This window comes from Barbus barbus, assembly GCF_936440315.1.
Source record: "Barbus barbus genome assembly, chromosome: 16".
NCBI lineage: Eukaryota > Metazoa > Chordata > Actinopteri > Cypriniformes > Cyprinidae > Barbus > Barbus barbus.
This window is the reverse complement of record NC_136744.1, coordinates 9,214,738-9,240,049: the sequence shown is the minus strand read 5'-3', so window position 1 is coordinate 9,240,049 and position 25,312 is coordinate 9,214,738. Positions and strand designations below refer to the sequence as shown.

At 37.4% G+C, this 25,312-nt stretch overlaps 1 protein-coding gene across 5 annotated transcripts; it reads left to right on the top strand.

The window, feature by feature from the left end:
• Positions 1-1,597: 1,597 nt before the first annotated feature.
• LOC306882370 (DNA-binding protein Ikaros-like) lies at positions 1,598-23,458 on the top strand (the record flags this gene model as incomplete). Of its 5 annotated transcripts, XM_079436941.1 has the most annotated exons (9): positions 1,598-1,895; positions 8,381-8,434; positions 10,908-11,027; positions 17,492-17,767; positions 18,274-18,315; positions 20,140-20,307; positions 20,501-20,626; positions 21,049-21,174; positions 22,009-23,452. In XM_079436941.1, the coding sequence occupies 9 exons, from the start codon at positions 1,598-1,600 to the stop codon at positions 22,728-22,730; spliced, it is 1,932 nt and encodes a 643-aa protein (XP_079293067.1). In that variant the 3' UTR covers positions 22,731-23,452. The 5 variants fall into 5 exon arrangements, with proteins under 5 accessions (XP_079293067.1, XP_079293070.1, XP_079293068.1 ...); XM_079436944.1 differs by lacking the exon at positions 17,492-17,767; XM_079436942.1 differs by lacking the exon at positions 21,049-21,174.
• Between the last annotated feature and the right edge of the window lie 1,854 nt (positions 23,459-25,312).

The following is a 25,312-nucleotide window of genomic DNA, read 5'->3' as shown; positions in this document are numbered from 1 at the left end:
TTTTTTCTCCACATTTTTGCTTTCCCATCACTTAGATAAAGGTTCATCTTTGTCTCATCAGTCCATGAACCCAGTTCCAAACTCTTCTGGCTCACCTTTGTGCTTTTTTGCAAACTCTAATCTTGCCTTTCTATTTTTGGTGCTGGTCAGAGGTTTGCATCTTGCTGTGTAGCATCTGTAATTCTGTGTCAAAGTCTCCTGAGGACAGTAGATTGTCAGAGCATCACCCCAGCTTTCTGGAAGACACGTCTTTTAGGATTCATTTTCACAGCTTTTATGATTTGTCTGTCATCAACTACTGTTTTCTCAGCAGATCAGGTTGACCAAACTCTTGATTTCTCCATGCCCTTTGTTTTTGCTAGAGCTCTAACTGACTTCCTCTTTTCTTTTAGCATCCGTCTTGGAACTCTGCCATGCAGACCATTTTTGCCCAGTCTCTTTCTTATGGTGGAGTCATGAACACTGACCTTAACTGAGGCAAGTGAGGCCTGCAGTTCTTTAGATGTTGTTGTGGAGTCTTCTGTGACCTCTTGGATGAGTCGTCGCTGCGCTCTTGGGGTAATTTTGGTCGGCCGGCCACTCCTGGGAACGTTCACCACTGTTCCATGTTTTCGCCATTTGTGGATAATAGCTCTCAGTGTGGTTCACTGGAGTCCCAAAGCTTTAGAAATGGCTTTATAACCTTTTAAAAGCAAGCACTTTTTCACACAGGGCCATGTGGGTTTGGATTTTGTTTTCCCTTCATAAAAAACCCTTCATTTAAAAACTGCATGTTGTGTTTACTTGTTTTATCTTTGATTAATATTTAAATTAGTTTGATGATCTGAAACATTAAAGTGTGACAAACATGCAAAAAAATAAAAAATCAGGAACATTTTTTCACACCACTGTATATATATGGTACACCACTTTTTCACACCAACATATATATATATATATATATATATTGCTCTTAAAAAATGTAGCCTGTAAATGACTATATGACATTAAATTAAAAAGAATAAGAAGCTTTATGCACATTTTATATAACAGTTTTGGTTCTATAATCCGATTTGTCAAACAGCACTCCAAGCGTGCCCATATTTAGTATAACAGCACTGGGACCTTTCACTGTTCCATACACTGCATTCCAGACCGGAGCAGAAGTGGATCACGAAGTGAACTTTCCATACTCTGTAGACTGTGATCACTCAAAGGATTGAGCAGTTCGCAAAAAAGAACCAGTTTGTATCATTATTTTGCAAAGCAGACATCGTTAATTGGTATAGCTGTGGTTCGGATGTAAACTTCATGTGTTTATATTCAGTAAAATATCTTAAATAAGGAATTGGAAATCATTTAAATCATCCAGTGCCCCATGCAAGTTTAATAAGGCCCTCTAGTGGGCTCCGGCCCCTCCCCACAGCAATTAATTAATTCAATCTTATCCGTTTCTCATTTAAATAGACATCAATTAACTTCACATTTAAGAAAAGTATTCTACTAACATCACTAAAACAGGTGACATGAGATCAAGAGACCCCTGTCCCTCTGAGAAAAATAAATAAATAAGAAATGATCAGTCCACTGTCCTAACCCGCCTCATCCCATCTCATGCATGGCTGCCAGTGATGGTCTACTGGGTGTCAGCTTTTATTGGCACGATACAAAGCGAAGTGCCAAGCTCTGCTGCCTCGATTCCCCGAGCAGACTCGGCCTCTGGAATAAAAGCTTGCAAGATGTCTCGCCCGAGCACAGAGACATAGCAATGCTGGGCTGGAAGGAGGAAGTGCAGTGGAGAGGGGAGGGACCGCGCGCAGAGTTCCAGACTGCTGCCGCGGCGCTGAGAACTTGTGCGCATGGAGCGGCGGGGGACAGCTGGAAGAGCTTCATACTGCAAACTCAAGGAATAGCAGGTAAATAACTCTCACAGGCCGGTCCAAGTGACACATATCACAGATTTAGTACTGAAGAGTTGATAAAAATGTACAGTTCAACTAAGTGAGCGCGAGGAGAATTGGCGTAATGGAAGTTTTTGTCCTGAACTCTGTAGCAGGTGCAAGCGCTTCAATCCTCTTGACATGGTGAAGGCGTGTTCGTCGCGCTCTACGCGTAATTACTTTATTTTGCGCCAGGGCTTCTTCATCAGAAGTTTTAAATGTAGTTTATGTGTTTTTCTTTTCTTTCTCTTTTCTTCTCGTTTTTGGTTCATCATCTTTTTTCCAGTTTTCCCAATGGAAAAAGTTTCCCAATGTCCCATACGTGGAACCGGTGGAATTTTTTCCAATCTTTTCATTGTTAATTACATTTAAATATACGCAATATATTCCTTAATTATGTATGTTGTTAATGTTTTGTTTAAATGCAACTTTGAACGTTACTTTCATTATCTTTCGATACGCACCTGTTGCTCGGCATACAAATTCCTATTTTTAGCAATATGGACTTTTGAGATCACATTTTCTCCGAAAAATAAAAAAGGCCGTTTTAATGACACATACATTTGATCAGTAATATGTCGAAGGAAATGATTGAAATCGAAAAGTTAGTTTTCTCCGTCCAGCTATGGATGCATTCTTCAAAAAATAGTTTTTAGGAAGTTTTACACTGGATTTTTTTCTTGATTATGTCAGAACCGAATCTTTCCTTCCGTTCATTTCGCTTTCATTTTCGCTCAATTTTCCTAATTTTAAATGAAATTCAATGTGGTTAAAAAGTATAATGAAGTGATCAAACTTAATAATTCTTTAAAAAATGTACACTTATTTTTGATTTATTTTGTGTGTGTGAGTTTTCCGCCTTGTTTCCAGTGTAGGTAAGACAGGTGAAAATGACTTACACGAATTCTTTGGTCATTTTTTCTCCGGTGATGCATGTATGTCTCCAGCTTCTCTTTTGTGCCCTTGTTTGGTTTCATGTACACTCGTTAGTGCTCACGGCACAGGTCATATGTGCAACATGAGAAACTGTATTGAGCGAGTGTATAAAAATACACCGTGTGCGACAGAAAAAAAACACACTTCTCACATTTATTTGAGAAAATTGATTCATCAAACTTTCTTACTGAGAAACGAATAAATGCAAATGTATAGAGAAAAGTTTTTTTTACTAAGATTTGAATAATTACCAATTAAAAATACAATTATCAAACCTATAATGTAGGCCTTCATTTGTAGGTAAGATAGTTAAAAAAAATAATAGCCGCTTTTATATTTCAATAGCCTACAGTTTGTTGCTGCATTTAAAAAATGTATTCTATTTTTTAAAGAAAAAGAAAGAAAGAATGGTTTTCACATGCGCGCTCTTAAAATAAGTTTCACAGTGTATGTTTGTAACTTTTACGCATCTCAAAAGCATAATATCTCCATATAGGACAACATCTATTGCCGTTTGTTTCAGGCACTTTTAATGTATAAAGCACACACACGTTAATGTGGCACCTTAAAAATGTGCGCAGAGAAAGAGAGAAATGAAATGATGAAGTGAATAAAATGAGCGCTCTCAATGGCAATGTAGTGAAGTGTGGCAAGTGCAACTGAGGCTTCTAAAGTTAGTTCTTTTATTTCTGTGAAAGCCTCAGAAAGCAGTTCCTGCATATCATCTTTAACAGATAGCAATCACTCTATCTTACACCCTCAAATGTGATGAAATCCCCACTGATGCAAGACAGGCCTGTCAATGGATGTCCCATTTGACAAACAGTTACTGAAAAACTAAAACAGTTGTGTTTAGAAGTTCAGCTCTCCTAATTAGAAATCATTATTTTCACATTGTTTAACTGGTATTATTTTTAAGTTATTCATACTAACTCTCCAAAAGAACCATATTTGTAATGTCTGAAGGCATGTCTATTTTAGGTTATATTAATGATTTGTAAAATCATATTTATACAAATATAATATATATAAACATTTGATAAAGCTAATGTTTTTTTTGTGCATGCATGCTTTTCAGTATTTTTTAAATTATTTGCTACAAGAAAGAGAAAAAATGTCCTGAAGCTAAAGAAGAGAATTCATTTTGTTTATGATAAGAGGTGAAGCTTTCTCTCGGGAAACTGATATTGTATGAACCTGAATGTATTAACATTCTTCAGGTGTCCTCAAGTAATACTATTACATTTTTCATGTTAAAATATTCATTTGAAGATTACAATCTAATTGACCAAATGAATAATGAATAATCAAATTATTTTTATAAATGCTATTAATTAAAATGTAGCAACTGCATTTGTGTTAACATCAGATATTTATTTGAATGTAGTAGCTGTGTTTGACTCAAACTGTATCATATTTAAAGTGCATGACTTAAATCAGTTTTGTTCCTACTGAAACCAAATAAAAAAAAATATCCCAGAATTGTTTTGCATCCTTTTAGAATATTGCAGATTTTTTTGCAAAGGAAAAAATTCCACCATTTACCCTCTGCAACTCTTCTTGACTCATTACATGTAGATGTCATTTATGTAACCATCCCTGAGGGAAATGATGAAACGGCACTTGTTGCAAGTAGCTCTTTAGTTAAGTCATCCTCACCTTTGAATGGCTCTAAACGCAGCAATGGCATGTTGTCTGTTTAACGGTTTTGCAGTGCAGAGTCTCCACCCATCTCTTCAACTTTTTTTTCGCACTTAGATCTGTTTTCCTACCCTTTACACTCCCTTTCTCTTCACACACACACACTAAGGGTGTTTTAAAACCCACAGAGCTCTTCCTGTCGGTATGATAATGTGCTTGACTATGCTAATCTCCTGTCTTGACTGTGACCAGTGTCCTACACGCACACAGAGGTTTGACAACACAAGCAAAAACTGCTGAAAAAAAGATGTAACTGAATGTGTGGATTGAGATAACGTTTAGTATAGTAACCAAACTAAGAGCAGGTAACTGGTATGATAACTCTGCCAGAGTGGGAGAATAAAGAGCTGGTTTAAATAATCATACGTGAAGAAGCTCATCAGTGAGGAGTATTTTTACATTTTCTTCCCCCTCTTTGTCTACACCATCACTATTTCCCCTCTCACATCTGCTCAGAAAAGGGGGCGCAGGGGAATACCGTACACCGCCACCCACCACCACACACTCTACTTCTGACACTCTAGTTACGAAAAATAGTGCATCAACCTTCAAGATGATGATTAGTTTGTGGTATGAGGAATGCGTCACATATGATACATTTTTATTGCACCTAACCCAAAGCTAAACCTGACCTGACTCTAATCTCAATCAACATCTTTTGAAAAAGTGCCAGCTTTATCTATGTGAGTGCAGAGTTGTAACACTCCACACATGACCAAACTTAGTGTATTTACTAGTTGCTACATCAAGAGAAAACGTGCCAAAATTCAAAAATCTTTGGAAGATATCATTGAGCATTTATTTAACCAGATTTGTTTAAATGAGACATATTTGCTGTTATTTCATTCTCCAGTCTGTTCATTAACAGTTTAGATAATTCTTTAATGCTTATTAAACCAGCAGAATTCTCATCAAGAATTTACCCATCCCATGTTGCTTTTGATGGCAACAAGCGCCTCCTGGTAAAATCAAAGCCAGACCAGTGGCAAGAAACATGGCAAGGAAGCCAAATGCCTTCCTTTTAGCCACTATCTCACAGTGGCCAAATCTGTGAAGTGTTGAAAAGACTGTTGATGTCCCATTTAGACAGTCAAAGAAGTCTGTGAAGATCCATGAGCAGCTCCTTGGTCTTCATAACAGCTGATCTGATCTGCAATTTGCTTGTAAAATATCACTAATATTAATATTACTTCCTAGTGATATTCTACAATCACAAATAATAATTTTGTGGAAAATATCATTTAAATAAATATGCATTCAGTTTATTTTACAACACTAACAGAATGAGAATCAATCAATGGAAAGTGAGTCATTTCTGAAGGAATTTTAGACAGCTAGTTATCTTGCTAATTAGCTCACTAACAAGAGACTTTCAGCACATTCAATTCTTTGCAATGTAACTAAATTAAATGTAATTTTTATTTGTCATATGCATATATGCAATAAAGGGGAAGAAGTGACCTGAGCAATTATTTGATGTGTTGCATTATTAGATATACTGCACAGTATATTTAAAATGTGTCAACTTTTGTCTTTTGGGGTTAATTGTAATTTTTCATTTTAATTTCATATATATATATATATATATATATATATATATATGGATTTGCATATTAGAGACACATTAGAAAACATATTACTCTTCAGCTAAATACAATGTAATTGTGTCTACCTTCATGTCCACCTGCAATCCTTTATGCACCAATGACCTTTAACTCTCTCCATTTCACACACACAATGATGGCCAGGCACATGCATGTTCATATCTCACAGCAGTCGCAACAAGCCCTCACCATGGTTTTGGGTGTGCGAGCCGGTCGTAAGTCTTCTGAGAAGCGCGATCCCCAGGAAGACTGGGACATTGTGACAGACGGTAGGCCGCCGGTTTCCCAATGTTTGTTCCAAGTGCATGGAGCCATCTGTCATTAAAAACAGGAAGGCCTACGTTCCCCTTCTCCCAGGAGCGCTCTTCAGCTTGCTTGGCTATTTTCAGGAACTTCACTTCTCCCTGTGTGGCTGGCGGGGCCGGGCGTGGGGCCCTAGCGGGAGCATCTTGAAGTAGCAGCGAGGCCGAGGCTGTTGTGCCCATCTGCTGTGGGCCCAAGTGGCCGCTACATTATTAATGGGGCCACGAGAGCTGGTGACTTCTCAGATATGCAGGCCTGGCCTGAGGAAGTGTTCACCACTGACTCCTTCTGAGGAGTCAAAAAACATTCATTCTGACCCTCCACTCTTGTTCTTTCCTCCATTTTCTTCTCGTCCTGTCCACCTTATTTTTAATGTAAGAGTGGGTGCGGGCATTTGTAACTTGAATTTACGAGGCTTTCGGTGTCATTCGCTTTCAGTTATTTTCCCAGTATAAAAACAGCTGCTTGAAATGGCAAACTGGTATTTGTTATCATATTTTTTAGTGATATGTAAACCAGTAAAAACACTGGTTTGTAGCGCAAGTAGTTTGCTGCACTTCATTAACCCAGCTAATGGAACATTCTCACAACGTTTTATAAAAGTTAGAAAAATATCAGGACAAAACATCCTTAAAATAATGTTTATGGAATGTTCCTATAAACTAATTAATATTTGAGAGAAAACATTCTGAGATCGACATTCTCGGAATGTCCTTATGATGTTATTTGTTCTTGATGAACGTTCTAAGAAATGTTTTTTTGTAACCTTTAAAAAAACATAATCATGACAAGAAAACTGGATATTTTAACGTTTTTAGGATATTATAAATAAACAGTCAAAAAACATAAAAGTTTAGGTAAAAATAAGATAAGATATTTCTAACCTTTCAATAATGCTATAATCAGAAAACCTGGACATTTTAACATTCTTACAACATTAAAGTTAACATCCAAATAATGCTATATTTTGGGTAAAAAAATAAAGTTGGCTAAGAAACGTTTTGTAACCTTTAAATAACGTTCTAATTACAACAAGGAAACTGGACGTTACAACATTTTAGAAACATTTAAAAAACAGATGTTCCCACAATGTATGCATAACCTAAATATGTTATATGGGAATCTTCCAGTTATTTACATATAGCGCCTAATGAATCAGAAGTCTCGCACATTCACAGAAAATAGCTAACTTTCGTGTTGCAAAATAAGGAGAATTCTCTCTCTGACTTATTTTCAACTAACATTTCCCTTATTTCTTAATCTATTCATGTCTCTGATAAACCTGCTTTGTTTAGTTTGTACCTTCTGTATCTTGTTCTTTCTGTCACCTTACTCATTGCACTTTCTTGTCTACGTTTCCGTCTGTGTACATCCCTGTGTTCCTGTGTGTGTGTGTGTGTTAAAGAGAAGCAGAGAAAGAGTTGGGCTGCTGGGCTCACCCATGCATGCTCAGTAAATTAGAGTGAACACGAGCGCCAATCAGTTGGCGATGCCAAACACCCGCATCCTCCATGACCCCGGGCCATCTAATTTTCTGCTTAATTTTGCGGCAGTCAGTTTGCATTTTTGGATGATTATGTGGTAAGAAATTAACAATAAATAACAAATGTGGTCTGAAAGCCTGTTCCTTTCGAGGCTCCCCACCCCATCGCCGGCCTTGTAGTCCTCCAAACCTATTCTCTCAGTTCACCCCGTCTGTCAGAGCGGTAATGAAAGTGTCTGTAGTTCATTGTAATGTAATGTGGAAGACAGTGGTGTGTGCGGCTGGAATAGGGCTGTTCTTGCCAGGGTGATGGAGATACACAAAGAAAGGCCATTCTCCTTTAATCACCATACAACCACTTCTCTTACATAGGCTTACTTTTGAGGCAGAGAGCGCTGATGATACTCTTTCTCTCTTGCTTTTACTCCTGTTAGAATACCTGCACAGGATGGAGACTGAGGAGGCACAGGAAATGTCCCAGATAACAGGTAAGATTCAAGATTCATACGTTCAAAGCCACAGTGAGGTCCGGGCGATCAAAACGGTCAAGTAAAGATAACCGTTTTTTGACTGTTCAACGACAGGCTATAAGAAGTTCTGTCTCAGCAGATATATGTCAAAGGGGTCATGTACTGAGAAATCAGAATTCCCTTGAGCTTTTGATATATAAGAGGTCATTGTGCTATAAAAACATCAGAACTCTGAACTTTCTTGTTAGTCTAAAAACAGCTTATATTGTAGCCAATCTGCCAAAATAACAGGCCAATTATGTGGTCACTACGTGGACATTTACTTCCGCGTCTACAATACGCTACACCTATTCAAACAGAGCGTTCAGATGAGGGGGGTCTAAACAAGACAGAAAACAAGAGATGTTTTTTTATGTAAAAATCTTGATTACATTATAAATGGACCTAAGAGAACAGTATAAAATGTTGTTCATGACCCCTTTAATGCACAGGTGATTCTAGACCAAATTTAGAAGACTTCCAGTCACAACAAATGTCTGATTAACTCTTAAAAACTTGATATATATGATCTCTGAAAACATTTTTTCCACTCTTACCAGTTTAAAGCAGCAAAATGTTACTACTTAAAATGATAGTTCACCCAAAAATTAAAGATCATCTACCCACCCTTATGTCATTCCAAGCCTACTTTCGACTTCATTAATGAATGAACAAAAACATTATTCAAAATAACTTTGTTCCGCAGAAGAAAAACATCTGGTTTGGAATAACATGAATGGTATCTATCTCTCATTCCAGTGAAATACCAAAACAAGCATCCAAATGTGGCCCCATTACTGATATACATCGATGCCATTTTAAATCATATATTCAGCCAGATTTAAACTTGTGAACTCTTGCACATGAAGCAAGAAATATTCCTCTTTGCTATAACACCTCAAGAATGACATCTTGAATCAGCCTGGGGTTATTGCATACTTTTTTCCAGGAAAATATATAAATGGAAAAAGGGAACACAGTCTGAATGCAGGAAAGGGGTCAGCATTTGTACTCTGTCGACATTTTCATATCTAAATAAAGTTACAAAACTTACACAAGACTCATTATGAGATCCAAACTTGTTGCATTAGCGAGATATATATATATTTAATGACCTGACCATCAATGCTGTCGCTGGGATACGATACATCCTGGAGCAACCACAATACAACTCTTTTACTTTAAGGGGACGTGTGTAAATTTTACACTACTAATGTCACCAAATAGATTTGAAAAAAAATAATAGGTGTGTTCGACTTCATCTGGATTTAACCGATCGGTGAGATTTGCTGCTTGGAGTCAGGAGAGGAGATGAAAACAGAGACATGTAGTTGGACACTTTCTGCTTCCCATAATAAAGTTTGGGTGGTGTTTTAATGATTTATCACCGATTAAGTGGATTGCATGCAATATTTGTCAAATACACAGACGTTTCAGATGTTTTTATGTAGCAACAGAAACACTTTTCATTCAGTACTTTATGCACTGCTTAATACAGCGCCTGTGTGTACAAGAATAAAGTAAAAAAAAGCCTATTCTATTTAAATACCAATAAAGTGGGTTTATTTTGATAAGCATGAAACAAGATAACATCAAGATTAGCTTTTACTGTTCTCCTGAACACTCCCGCCACTCATGATTGGTCAGACACACAGATAGCCCCACCCCCAACTCATGCCATTGGTTGAGCCATTGATGGGAAATCAGTCTACAAATGGCTTACATGTAATTGGCCACATCTTCTCTGTAAAGTGTCAGGAGTGACAGCTGCATTTAAATACAGGAGTAAATCCCCTAAATTACCGTTTCATGTTTGTACAAAACATAACTTAGCCTACTCTTGGAACGATGATTGACACCATGGTAACCATAGTAACATTCTGGCATTTGGTATCCGCTATTTCTAATCAAAGAAATATTACAGTGACCAATGGCTCAATGAACTAAACCTGGCTCTTTTAACTAAAATGATAGTTTTAGCCTATATATCTAGCCTATTTCCAAGATATCATGTTTGGATTTGAGTTTATTATGGCTAGATCTTTTTTTCTCTTTTTCTAGCAATATTTGGCAACACTAATGAGTCAAAATATCCCCTGTGGTTTTTTGCACCTCACATACAGTAAAGACAAAACTGATACACATCTAAATACATCATTAACAACTAGTTGATCAGTCCGGTTCCGATCAGTTCTACACATACACACTGTGTAGAATTTCTCTGAATCCGGTTGTCACTACTTGAATATATCAAGAGTCAGTTCAGTTGTAGAATGCAGTTGTCACTGTGTGTGTAGAGAACAGAATTAAACACTAAAAGCTGAACTGACAATTTAGCTGCAGTGGCTCAGCATATTAAACTAAAAAATGTCATGTATCAATTTCAAATTTTAAAGTATATATAAGGGATGGGCCTGTGTCTATATTGGTAACTTCTCTACTCTCTGCTCAGGAAGGGACAGCCCGACTGCTAACGAGGGCGGAGAGGACCAAGATGAGGCCATGCCTGTTCCTGAAGACTTATCAGCCAGCACTGGCCTCCAACACAACAACCGCACAGACAAACCACTGGGTGAGTCACACCATCCTAAGCTGGGACACAACCACAAAACTACCTCATATAGGCCCACACATTCATGCAATACTCAGCCTGAGATAACTTCCACTGAAGCCCACTTTTAAGGTCAGCCTAGAAAGCTTTAAAATATAATACTTTGTATGAAATGAGTGCATGTAACGGCTCTCGTCCTGCCTACAACATCACAGAGCGAGTGCACCAGATTAATCAAACACAATCGCAGGGTCTGACGCATTCGATTTAGCTCATGATGCACATCTTCAGCTTTTGTAATGAGATCATGTCTCTTTTTTTCTATTGGCATGCATAGAAAGAAAAAAACAACAAAAAAAACCTTTATGCCAAATTAATAATTTTCCTCTTGTCAGACTGATAGTTCATACCTACTGGTTCCTGAAACTGTGGGACATTTAAACAGCAAATTTCTAATTTAATTCACTGAAACAGCGTTTACTCACTGACTGAGCCTACACATAACACGCTCAGTTGTGCCATGAACTGTTTAACCCACTTATTAGGAAATTGTTTTTTACACACTTCTGTTTACTCTTGAAATTCTATATTACATTTCTTTTGTTTTGATCGTTTATAAGTTCTTTTTGGATTAAAAACATCTGATTAAATGTAAATTAAAATGTTATTGAAAAACTGTTAAAGCCATTTGTTTTCCAAGAACAAAAACTAAAAGGTGCACAAATATTCAAAAGTATGGGGTCAGTAAGAATTATTATTTTATTTTTTTATGTTTTTGAAAGTCTCTTATGCACACCAAGGCTGCATTTATTTAATCAAAACAGTAAAATATGAAATAATGATGAAATGTAATTAGAATTTATATTTTTGAATATATTTTCAAATGTAATTTATTCCTGTGATGCAAATAAACATTTGCATTTCTTATTATTATCAATGTTAAAAGCATTGATAATTTTTTTTTTTTTTAGGATTAATAGAAAGTTCAAAAGAACACCATTTACTTGAAATAAGAATCTTTAGTAACATTATAAATGTCTTTATTGTGAATTTTAAATAATTTAATACATTATTAATGCATAATCCTTGCTGAATAAAAGTATTATTTTCTTAAAACGAAATTTCTTGAGGTCTTTTAATGAGTTTTGAGTGATAGTATATAAGAATTTAACACCTCAGTTTTCCCAAAATGAATACAACAATATGGCTTCTCGTTGAAAATGTAGGTATTAACAGAATGTATAAGTTAGTCATTATATTAATAAATATAGTGTTAGCAGTGTAAATAGAAAGTGGGTTAACTGAAGGCAAAAATGGGTGGGAATAAATTTGGCTAAACAGAAGTTAACAGATGGCCTGTTTAATATCTTGATGTATTTTAGTTTGGAATTTTCCCCTCCAGAAGTTCCAGATTAACTTGGACTTAATGTGTGACCTGCTCACTTTGAAGCTACTGAAAGTAAAAAACAGACTGAGAGAGAGAGAGAGAGAGAGAGAAAGAAAAAAAAAAGATGTGAGAGGAAACTGAAATAGGATGTGCAAGAGTTTCCTAAGAAGAACTTGCCAGAACTCAGTTTCAACACTCACTCAAGGAGATAAAATGTTCAGGAGCAACACCAGATAGGCGCAGTATTGCAACAAATGTGAGCGTACGCCGTCTAACACACAACACACACAATTCTGCACCTGCACTTATGCCATGCTTTCACTTCAACTGCCACGATATTCACACACTTCCACACACCCACATTCAAATGCAAGTCCAAAAGACATGCTTCACTCTCAGCAAAATAGCACTTTCATATCGCACTCATGTGTTATGTATATAAAGAGCAAAGTCATACCGATAAAGTAATAAGAGGCCATAGACGCTGACAGAGGCTGAGTTCTCGTTACGTGAAAAAGAGACCACTTGTAAGCAATCTGTTTGAACAGTCAGGATGACATTAAGAACACTAAGAAGTGTATTAAAATTACATTTAACTCACCCATTTTTTGCCCACAAATACACTTTTTCACACACTTTAGAGATGCTTTCACCGATGAAAATCTTTTTTGATTGAGATGTGAGTGTGTTTGGGATGTACAGAAAGAAGCATGATGCCATTTAGGATTAAAAAAAAAAAAAAATGGTGGATTGTTCGAGAGAAACAGGGAACTAGATTTTAAATGCTCTGAACTCATTAGTAAAGGTTTGTGTGTGTGTGTGTGTGTGTTTGTGCATGCATTTGTCTGTCTGCATGTTGTCCCTGAAGATATAATCAGCCAGGGTGCAAGAGGATGTGAAGACAGTATCTTCACAGTGCATCATTGCTTTTCTGATTAAGTGTATCAAGGGAGTATCTGTGCAGACTCTGCAGTACGCGGCTCGATCAGACACATAGCAATGTGCATAGAATATCAGGAAATCAAAACATATAGAGATGGTTCTTACAGAGCGCTGTCTCTTTGCTTTCCTGCTACGAAAGACCTAGAAGCTCCTCTACATTTATGAAAACATTTGAGGACTGAAAGTAAAAGAAAGCACAAAGAGCCAAACAATGTATTTCTTTACAAACTAAATGTTTATTTTAATCCCTCAAATCTTAAAAGTATAAAAAATAGTTCTTGCAGATATTTTTTATGAAATAAAAGGCCACTTATGAGTACTTGCAGTACACTTTCATGACTAAGTACACTTTTAAATAGTGCATTTTGTGATTGTCAAAATAAAAGTTGTACTTTTTAAAGTACATTCTAAATCGTTTTAATAATCTTTTGTTGTGCATTAAATTAATAGTGTAGTAATATATTTCAAATGTACTAAATTGCAACTTCTTTGTTGCAAATGTAAGTATGTACAAGTTTTGATAGAAATAACATTTAAGTGTATTTTAGTTTGCCATAGATTTGCTTGTCAGTACATTCAGCAGTCAACCATATTTCAAAGACAATAGAAATAATTATGAAATTACATATTAAGATAATCTTAGGTCCTACTTAAGTGAGTCAAAAAAAGAGCTAAACTTTATTTTATGGTGGCCTTGTTACAGTGTAATTACACATTTAAATACTGAGTAATATTAATGTACTACATGTTTAGGGTGAGGATGAGGGTTTGTTTATATTATAATTTAATTTCAATAAGCATGCAATTATGTATATCAAAACATTTTTATTAAGTATCACAAGGGGTATTGGTGTTCACAACCCATTTTACTCTCGTAATGTCACATATTTCCAAGTGAAACAAGAAATTCGAGTACAAAAATGAGCAGGAATTGTTTGGATTGTCAGTTAGGTGTTACATACCACAATAGAGCCCAACTGAATGCTAAAATAATGCATAAATAGCCATTTGTATATTAATGAACCTAAAAAATAGCTAAGTGGCAGCAGAAAGGAAAGACATTTTAGATTTTGATTAAGGATAATGAATATAAACCATTTAATTCCATTAAATCACATGCACCGATTAATCATTCATATTAAGACACACAAAGCCCCCATTAAGAAAAGTAAACATAGTCCATTTTTATTTCACATTGGCTTAAAGTTGTAGGCCTTTTTATTTAAATAATTAGCGCTATTTGGTTTGAGCACTGCATGGAAAAATACGCTGTCCAGTGAAGTGCAGGAAGGTTTTCATGGTGCATGGCCTATTTTATCATGCAATTCCTCTTTTTAAATGTATGAGGGTGACGGCCTGCCCTTAAACCTGTTGCTATATCAGATGCAAACATTTCACTAGCAAGTTCCTAAAATGTGAGTGAAAGCAGGGTTCTTTTTATCACATCTGACACACATATGCATACACACGCATGCTCAAACATATATTCTCACCCACCCGCCGTGGAGCCGTGGTTAATGTGCATGTAGATCTCCTGCACCGCATCAGCTATTCATAGTTTTTTTTCAGCGCCTCAACTGGAGCATAAATGAAAATTAATAGTACTAGCAAAGAGTTTTGTTCATTTATAGTGCCCTCGCCATGAATACATCCCTTGCTAAAGTGCAGTGTTGCGATAGCTTAGTAAACGATGTAGCAGAGGGTAACAGGTTCAAACTGTTAAAGGGAAACTGACTTGTCACTAACTGAACCACTGCACTTCCAGAGAGTTGCTCTGGAAATGGAAAAAAATCTAATTTAATCCCAATTAAAATTAGCCATTGATGTTTGTGAGGGTTGCCTGTTACGTCGCTCTGTTCTATGTAGAGCTCTTTTGTTTGTCCTTGTCTGTGGCTTTTGACACTTGCTTCCCAAAATGGGTAAATTAGGATGTGTGACAAACGTTATACAAAGTAAAAGCTCCTCTTCCCATCCCCAGTTTAGTCACAACTTCCCCAAAAGATCCATAAGAGACCGTAACATGACAACAAGCCTAGTTCCCTCTGCCCAAACTCAGGTCACATCTCACTGGTTAAATCATCATATCATGTAAGCAGAAAGGCTGTCAGTGGATCTCTGTGTGTGTGTGTGTGTGTGTGAGCGAGAGGAAGAAATACATCCTTTTATGGGTGTTACTGGGAGATTGCATTCCTGTATTGACTTTATGTTATTAACTGCTGTAATTCATTCACACATTGACACTGAAATCCATATAAACCTTCTTTAAAGTCAACATCAAATGCAGTTTACAACCTGTTTTACTTAATCAGACAAACTTTATTAGAGTTAAACAGAATGTTCAGTAGCAAAAATGTAGGCAGGCCTATTGGGAATTGACTGGATCGTGAAAATACTAATACAGCCAGGATACTGCAGGGGAGGGATTGAAAAATACTATTTAAAAAAAGTACAAAAGATGTCACTGGGGCAGCTCTCTTTTCAAAAAGTATGTAAATGTATAATTTAGGTACACTTTAGGTAGTAAAATGAAAATGGCTGGCTTGACTTCATTATGGGATGTTCAGTCAAGGCCTTCTCTGAAATGAAAGATAATACAGTTTTTAGTCAACTAGCTTTTATCTTTTCTAGTTAGTTATTGGATTAGATTTCAGTCGTTTTCTTAGTCACTGTCAGACGATTATACTGGAAACTGGATCACTTGCTGTAAAACTCTAGACAATGATTTCCAATCTATTTTGGAAACACACTAACAAGAGTGTGGCTGTGCTCTGCTAACAGTCAGAGAGTAACCTGAACACAGACAACACTTTTGTCTGTTGGTACTCTCCAGGTCAGTCACGTGCTTCAGTTGCTGATCCCTGTAGTCTGAATGCAGAAAATGAAAAAGAAAAACTGTTTCACTTGTTGTGCTTAACAATTCCCTGTCTGTGCTTCCCTTTCTGTAACTTCTCCATAACTCTTGTCCTTTTTTTCGGTTGGGCCGGCTCGGGCGCTGAAGCTTCCCCTTTTCCCTTGGATTCCCATATTTCATTATTTCAGCTTGTTCCTCTTGAGTCTGTACAAACAGAGGCTGAAGCATGGAGAAATCAGCCTGGTACCACAGTGTGTTAACCACAGGACCTTTACCCTGAGCTCTAACTGCCTGAAAAGACTCAAAATGTTTACTTCATTAGGCTGAATGGGCATTTGAGCAATGATCTATAGCTTATAAATTGGACATTCCATAGAATAATCTAAATATTTAACAGTTTCATTTTTATTTGACGGTGTGCTCCTTTTTGCATGCTTCTGAAGGCTTATATGTGAGCCTATGTGTGTGTGTGTGTATGTGTTTACCACGGTTTGTTGGTCTGGTTTACACCGCTGAGAGTCCACAGTTTCACAGTGCTTCCTGTGTCTCTGTTTCCTGTTTATCAGTCATTTGTTTCAGAGAAGTGTGATGATGAATGAGATGGTAACATGGTTTGAGAGCAGGCAGTTTGATAGAAGAATATTGAAGGCAGTTTGATAGAAGAATACTATTTAAATGGAATTTTAATCCAGTAGTGTCACACTACATCTCTCAAATATTATTTTTTATATTTTTCTTAAAGGGTGTTGGGAGTATTTACCCCGTCATTATGTAAATATATGTAAATGTCTATATTACAGATTTGTTGGTTTATTTATCCATAACACATGGTAGTATTGGGGAAGCTAATTTGAAACTGCCAAAGTTCCTAGCTACTCAGATTTAATTATACAACTAACAAAAATGTATTTAAAAATGAAATTAACAGATACATCGATCATCAGGACAGTCCCGTGTTGTAGCAGCTGAAAATGTTATTAAGTTAGTAACTTGCTTCTGCTTTCTGTTACCTCCCAACACTGATCATATCTATAGTACATCGCTGTTCAACAAATGCAGTTTATGTTCTCTATGTCAAGTGAATGTTTCAAAAATGTGTTTAATGCAACCAAAGTTGATGTTTTGCACATACACACACACAAATACTGCTTATCAAAGGCTGAAAGAAAGAAAACAGTTGCTTTGCAGATGCTCTTTTCGCTGTAGAACATTAAGATATCATGATAAAAGATGGCAGTGTTAGTTAGAGAAAATAACCACCCAGCCTGCCACTGAACTTAACAGGGCCACTACCCTCTTTTCCAGCCTGTAATATAAAAGTTGAGGCTCGGAGTGACGAGGAAAACGGGCTGGCCTGTGAGATGAATGGAGAGGAGGAGGAATGTGCAGCCGAGGACTTGCGTGTGCTCGATGGCTCAGGGGCCAAAGTGAACGGCTCCCACGCAGGCCCTGACAGCAAGCCGGCCGCCTACCACACGGCCGGGGGCATCCGCCTCCCCAACGGGAAGCTGAAGTGCGATATCTGTGGGATGGTTTGCATTGGGCCCAATGTGTTAATGGTGCACAAGCGAAGTCACACTGGTAAGCACAACTGCCATACTCTTCCCTCCTTATACTATCACTCACAGCTCACAGGGCACAGGGCACAGGGCACAGGGCTGGGTAGGTTGATCCGCACATAGAGAGACACACAGAGAGCAGGACAGAGACAGACGCTGGATGCGTTTAAGTGTAACCATCCTTTTCTTTAATGGAAGCCAGAGTAGTAACAGTGTATGGCTTGACTTGAATGGATGATGTTAGTTGATGTAAATGACTAATATAATTACTATATGTTTGTTTTTAGAACATTAGGATAGCATTTTTGGATAATGACCGCAGTTTGTTGCATCCAAAAAGTAAATTCGGTCATCATTTGCTCACCTTTTTGTTGTTCCAAACCTGTATGACTTTTCTTTTTTTATCTTAAGCGGAACACAAAAGAAGATATTTTAAAGAAACACACAGTTTTGGTTACCACTGACTTCCACTGTATGGACTAAAACACCTGAGAGATTTCTCAAAATATCTTCTTTTATGTTCCACAGACGAAAGAAAGTCATACAGGTTTGGAATGACAAACAGTAAGGGTGAGTAAATGATGACAGAATTTTCATTTTTGGGTCAACTATATAATTTTAAAGACTAATGTGTTAACAATTATGATGAGATGTGTGTGTTTGTCTTTATAGAGAGGTTTAAAATCGTGTAATTTCTTTATAGCTAACAGTCCAAATGTAAAAGTCTCTCTCAGATGACAATTATTTCAGTATTAGTTATTTCTCTCTTTCTCAAATTGATATTCCACTGCGACAAAGCCAAACCAGTGGATGAGAACATTTTTCAAAAAGGCACTTAACTTCCTCACTTGACAAACTAATGAAACTCAAAATGGAAGAAAGGAACAGTGGGCTAATGTAAATTCAGAAAAGAACGTACAATAAAAGATATAATGAAGGGCTTCCTATTTAAATCAAAATATTCGCAGGAGGTACCGTGCTCCTGAAATGCCTTTTTAATGAGTTTCTTTTTCCGTCTTTTTGCTGCTTCACTGGTGACTCTTATTTTATAGGGCTTTTGAAGAGTGCTCCGTATTAATAGCGTTCTCGGAGAATGCCACAACACTCGGAGGAGCTGGATATTGGTTTATTCCAGGGGCGCTGATCAGGAAGACTGGCTCTCAAACACAAAGTGTTTTCTTCACTTTATTTAAATGAGCTCTGCATTTGCATTGTGATGGGCCGCTCTTAGTTTAGAGCTGAAGAAGAGGAAAAAATGAGATTTTCAGATCAAATTGACCCAGGCAGTGGTGCATTACGAAACTGGCAGGCAGCGTCTGAAAGCCTCTTGTTCGATCAGGAGCCAGGCAGCGCGCGCAGAGCGGAGAGCAGCGCTCGCGTGCGAGATTCCGCTCGCGTGTTTGATTGAGCTTTGGCGCGAGGCGCCGCGTTGTTGGAGATGTAACAGCGCGCCGGAGCCGTGTAGGACAGTGACCCCGCATTCACCGCGTAATAGCGCTACAGCGCCGGATACTTTGCTTCCAGAGAGCCGAAATGGTGTCTCAGACGCTCACCATTTACATGGCCATTTGTCGCTGGCATGATAGAACTACAGGTGTATATATAACTGCTATACAGGTTAAAGCACAACCACTCACTTCTTTCGCAAATTACTTTATCAGACAAGCCCCAAATCGAAAAGACACACTTTTTGTTTTTGCAATTACTTTTAACTCATAGGTTCAGTGGATTAAGTCCATTTTAAGTCACATTAAGTCAAACGACTTTTATTTATATAAGGATTTATACAATATATATTGTGTAAGCAGCTTTACTGCAATAAAAAAGAAATGTTGCAGAATTCAATAATTATGAAAAATTCAATTTCAGCTCTACAGAAGACATGATCAATTCCGTTAAGTTGTCAATGTTGCAAAGTTCATCAATTTAATTCAGCTAAGGCAGCTCTAATCAAGGCAGTAGTGTCATTATCCAAGTTAATTTTGTTCTGATAATATCAGTGAAACTGAATTGATAATATTACTGAATATTATTTGTAATTTAAAAGTTTCAGACAGGTGTGCCACTGTTACACCTATGAACATAGTCTAACATTTGATAACAAGAAAGCGTCCCAATTATTTTTGCCTTAACTTTGAACAGTACATCTACTGTTTTATCATTTACAGCCTAAAAAGTTTTTTGGTTTAATATTTTGTAACCGATTGCAATGATACTCAACTATTTTTAAGCGTGGCTTAAGTGTCCAAATATGTTTTGGGACCATTAGAAAGGAGAACATGCTGAAAAATCTAGTTCCTTAATCATTGTGCATGACTTGCAGCATGTAGTAATTTTACATGAAAATGTCTTAATTCCAACACACGAGTTATCCGTTATCTTTCATTCTCCTAGGGGAAAGGCCGTTCCAGTGCAACCAGTGCGGTGCTTCCTTCACTCAGAAGGGTAACCTGCTCCGACACATCAAACTGCACTCTGGGGAGAAACCTTTCAAATGTCACCTGTGCAACTACGCTTGCCGCCGCAGAGACGCCCTCACCGGACACCTGCGCACGCACTCAGGTAAATGCCTCTGTCGCCTGGATGATTCAGACATGCCTTCAATTCTTCATCAACTCAAACCTGCACTGATTCATTCACTTGAGCCAGTTCAGAAAACAAGTGTTATTGTGTGACGATATATTGTAGTGTAAACAACAAAGACTAAGTTGTACTGTGTGATTGAGCAGATTTTGCTTTTGTTTTAAATTTACAGTTGGAAAACCTCATAAGTGTGCATACTGCGGGCGCAGTTACAAGCAGCGGAGCTCGCTGGAGGAACATAAGGAGAGATGTCACAACTACCTGCAGTGCATGGGCCTTCAGAATAGCATTTATACAGGTCTGTGAACGACAGAAAGCTCTCTCTCAAAGTGTTTTCTGTTCTTATAGATGGAAATGGTGCTAATCTATAACCCATTATCATGGCCTAAATGTGGTTTATTGTCACTATGATGAAAAGTAAAATGCATAGTATTACTGGAAGCACTACCAATGATGTTCTGGTAGTACTTATTGGTGACACTGCCCAAAAATTCTGAGCCATAATTGATATTTGTGTGAAATGACTCGCAGCAACAAAGCTTAAAAAAGCGTCTTAAGAAAAAATTAAATAGCTTAGAGTAAGGGATAGAAAACCATCTTAATTGCATGATTGAAGGAACATCATCCTTTATTATAGTTAGCATCATGTCAGAGGATGAGCTCAGGTTAGATACGGACATTTGAATCTTATGCGTGGTTTCTTTGTCTTGCTTTCCATAGTGAAGGAAGAGAACAGCCAGAATGAGCAGAGGGAGGACATGCCTGCATCTGAGAGAGCCTTGGTGCTAGACAGGATAGCTAACAATGTAGCTAAGCGTAAGAGCTCTATGCCACAGAGGTTTGTGGGTAAGAGTTGAAGTTTGCTTTCATTGTACAGTTATATAGTAGGTCATCCAGATATCACTGTCAAAATGAATGTCTCTGACTAAAAGAATTAAAACATTGTAGAGACAAACAATGCTAGGCAGCTCCCTCATTTCTTTCTCTTTGATGGGTTGACTTTAAAAAAGCAGGGAAAGATATGCTATAATGGCATGCAACATGAACTGAATTTCTTGCTTATTGTTTTATGAATTCTTATGTAAATTGCATTTGCGTCATTGATAGTAATAGTTTTTGAATCGCTGTTAGAATGTGATGTGTTACTAAGCCCATTTATCTTCTTTTCATATTGGTGTTTCACTGAAGATTATTGTAAAAATTAAAAGATATTCAAGACACTATTTGAGGTTTCTCAGACTGCTACACTGGAAGAACCCTCTGGAGAAGTTGTAGGCACCTGCTGAAGTATTCTGTATTGTCATTGATAATTCAATGAAGAACCTTTAACACACATGGAACCTTTCCATTGCACAAAAAATAATTTCTAGTGGAAAATGGGTCTTTATTATTAATTAAACGATTGGATGATTATTAAAATGTTCTTCACACATACACACACACACAAAATAATTGTATGCACTAATAATTGAAAGGTTCTTATAAGGGGACCCAAAATGGTTCTGCTATGGCATCAATGCAAAAATACTTTTAGAACTCTAACTTTTAAGAGAGTACTGCTAAATATATTTTGAAGTATCTCAAAACCTTCATGAACCATTATGATCAGAATTTGTGCTTATGTTTCTGGTCCCTGATAGTGATAGTAAAAACCTTTGCTCTTTTGACTTTCTTCCACAGGAGAGAATCGTTTGTCGGAGCTGTCATTCGAGGGTGGCTCAGGTGAGCTCATGCAGCCTCACGTCATTGATCAGGCCATCAACAGTGCGATTAGCTATTTGGGAGCGGAGTCCTTGCGGCCTCTGGTTCAGACCTCCCCTGGTTCCTCCGACATGGTGGTCAGCCCTATTTACAACCTCCACAAAACACAATCAGCCGAAGGCAATGGCGTGTCTGCTAAGGACAGCGCTGCAGAGCATCTCCTTCTGCTGTCCAAGTCCAAATCGGCCTCTGTGGAGAAGGATGGCTCACCCAGCCCCAGCGGCCAGGACTCCACTGACACCGAGAGCAACAACGAGGATCGGGCGGCCGGGGGAGGTGCGGCAGCAAGCGCAGGGGGTCTCATCTACCTGACCAATCACATGGCTCCAGGTATGCGTAACGGAGGTCTGCCAGTAGTGAAAGAAGAGCAGCAGCGGCATTTCGAGGCCTTGCGGGCAGCGGGGATGGAGCTGAGTATGGCGTCATCGGAGGGGTTTAAGGTGCTGAGCGGAGAGGGAGAAGAATTGAGGGCATACCGCTGTGTCCACTGCAGAGTTTTGTTCCTTGACCACGTCATGTACACCATCCACATGGGATGCCATGGCTTCCGAGACCCGTTCGAATGTAACCTTTGTGGTTACCGCAGTCAGGACCGCTACGAGTTCTCATCGCACATCACGCGTGGAGAGCACCGCTTCTGAGTTAACACACAGAGACGTTCCACATACGCTTGACTTCACATTCACTCACACACAAACGATTCAACATTTCAGGATTTTTTTAGACACTGTCCATACACTGGATTTTTTTTTAAGTTTCATGTAACATTGGTTTTTCTTTGTACATACAGTTGCCTATATATTTTGCTGTCTTGTCTATTTTTCTACAATGGTGTGACTTGTATGTAGACTTTTAAAAAAGAAAAACTGTAACCGAAAATAGAAATTAAGTGTTTGAAAGTACAACATTTTAAAATTATCCCATATAAAAGAGACGTTTTTGCTGCCCTAGTTACTAAGATGAACAATAATTCAAATTAAATAGTTAAAATATTATTTGCAATATGTGATGCAAACTCATGTATCTCTCTTTCCTGTGTTCCAACAGTTTACTCTTCATTTTAAATATATATTTTTTATATTCAGCAGCCTAAAGTTCATATTTTATAATTTATTACAATGAAATAATGTCATGATTTGTCCATTTTATGTAACATGACTCCCTTTTGAAATGTTCCCCTGTATATTGAACCAAATATATGGCAGTACATATTGTACATGTTTTTTTTAATAAAATTTCAGTTTTCCCTGCTTGTTTTATATTGTATTTAAATATAGTTTCAAAGCATTTTACTCATACATATTTACCTTAACATCCTAGAATATATATGCTTGAAAAAAATTAAAGATTTTACATTTGTTCAACCTTTGATAATGTGTCAAGTTTTGTAAAGGTCATTTTGTTTAACATTTAAACAAAGTTGCTAATGGAGATTGAGTATCTAACAAAAAGTTTATATTCATACATCACAAACGTATATATATATGCTAAAATAATTAGTACAGAACTAATTATTCATCTTTATCGGATACAGAATATAAGTTCAAGCATCACACTTTTCACTTTTTAGCTAAACTACAGAGCTAAACGAACATTAGCCGAAGGTATTTGTCACCTTTGAGGCAATTTTGCATAAAAGACTGCTGAATTTACATAAGAATTTGAGAATAAAACCCAATATATCGGTTACAACTAACAACTGAATAATTGCATTCTATAACAAAATTTATGCTAAAAATTCTTTAGGCTGATTTCATTTCTAGGGTTGAAACAACATCTACAGCCCTGTGAAGTAGTAAGGGAATCATTGTTAAGGTGTTCACAACAATTGACATGGTACTTGTGAATTACATCGTTTCTAAATTATTTGCAGTCAGGCAATAATGGACATTTGTAAAAGTAAGCAATGGCCAAAGGGAGGTGGAGTGAACTGAAGAAGAGCAGATCTGTCAAGAGAGCAAGAGTGAGCCCGACCAAAGAGCTCACCAGCTCTTCGCAACGACATGCGTGTCCAGATGGCTGTTGTGTGATTGGTAGAAACGGGAAGCAGCTGTGGCCAAAGCAGAGCCCCCACGCTTCAGTGGGACCTAACCGTGGAGAGAGTGCATTTGCATGAGAGGGATAATCTGGCCAACACCACCTCACACCACCCCATCCCCATCAGCCTCCATCCCGAATCTCACTTCTCTTTTCCGCTTTGACTTATGATAATACAGCACAAATAGACCCCACCCATTCAGAGAAACTTTAAAGATGTCAAAACCATGTAAAAAGAGACCAAAATAAACTAGTCAGGCAGATAAATCAATGCCCCTTGTGTTTCAAACTCTACTGCCAGTAATCAATTTTTTGTTTAAAATTTATCATTTGGATAATAAACTATATATATAATGAATTATGAGTAGTGAATTATATATATAGTGAATTATGAGTAAATAAGTATGTTTATTGCACCCTATGTACACTTAATATTAAAGACTATTACAGATATCAGCATTATAGTGAACACTGGCATTAGCAATTTGATTAAAACAATGTTATGTCAGCACCAAAGGATATTTTCAAGGAATGGGGAAGAAAAAGAAAAGGAAATAAAGAAAGAAAAAAAAAGAAAACTGGAAACACAACACACTAATTGTCTAAAAATAACAGTGTAGCTTAAGACAAACTAGAAAATAAATGATGCAAAGGTTAATATCAGCTGTAGATATAGCGTCGAGAAAGGTTGTGGAGGAATTCTGTGTGCCTGTCCTGCTATAGTCCAGCTGCGGGCTACCCCTGCTGTTCTGACAGCCTTCCACCACTCCTCGGGGATAGACTTACTACTTGGCTAATTTTACAAAGTTTCAACACTCCGGCCAACCGCACAACCCTAAAATATTCATTAAGCCGCTTGACAAAAAGATGAAAAATAAATGACACCCTTTTTTCATGGGCTTCCAGTTTTTCTAAGATTGTTTCATGAAAATTACATGACTGATTCATTTCATGTGAGCACAATCTATAATAGGATGCAGATGAAGACAACCCAAGAGTCAGAGTTTAGAATTGAATTAGACTGTTAAACCCCACTCGCCTTCTGAGGTGTATTAACAGTTCAGCCTGACTTCCTGTAAGAATGGTTTTGCAGTTGCACGAAGCAACCAAATCAATCAGCCATCTCTCGATTCAATTTTCCAAGAGTGCAGTCATCAGGTTTCACGTAACACAGACCTTGCTTTTC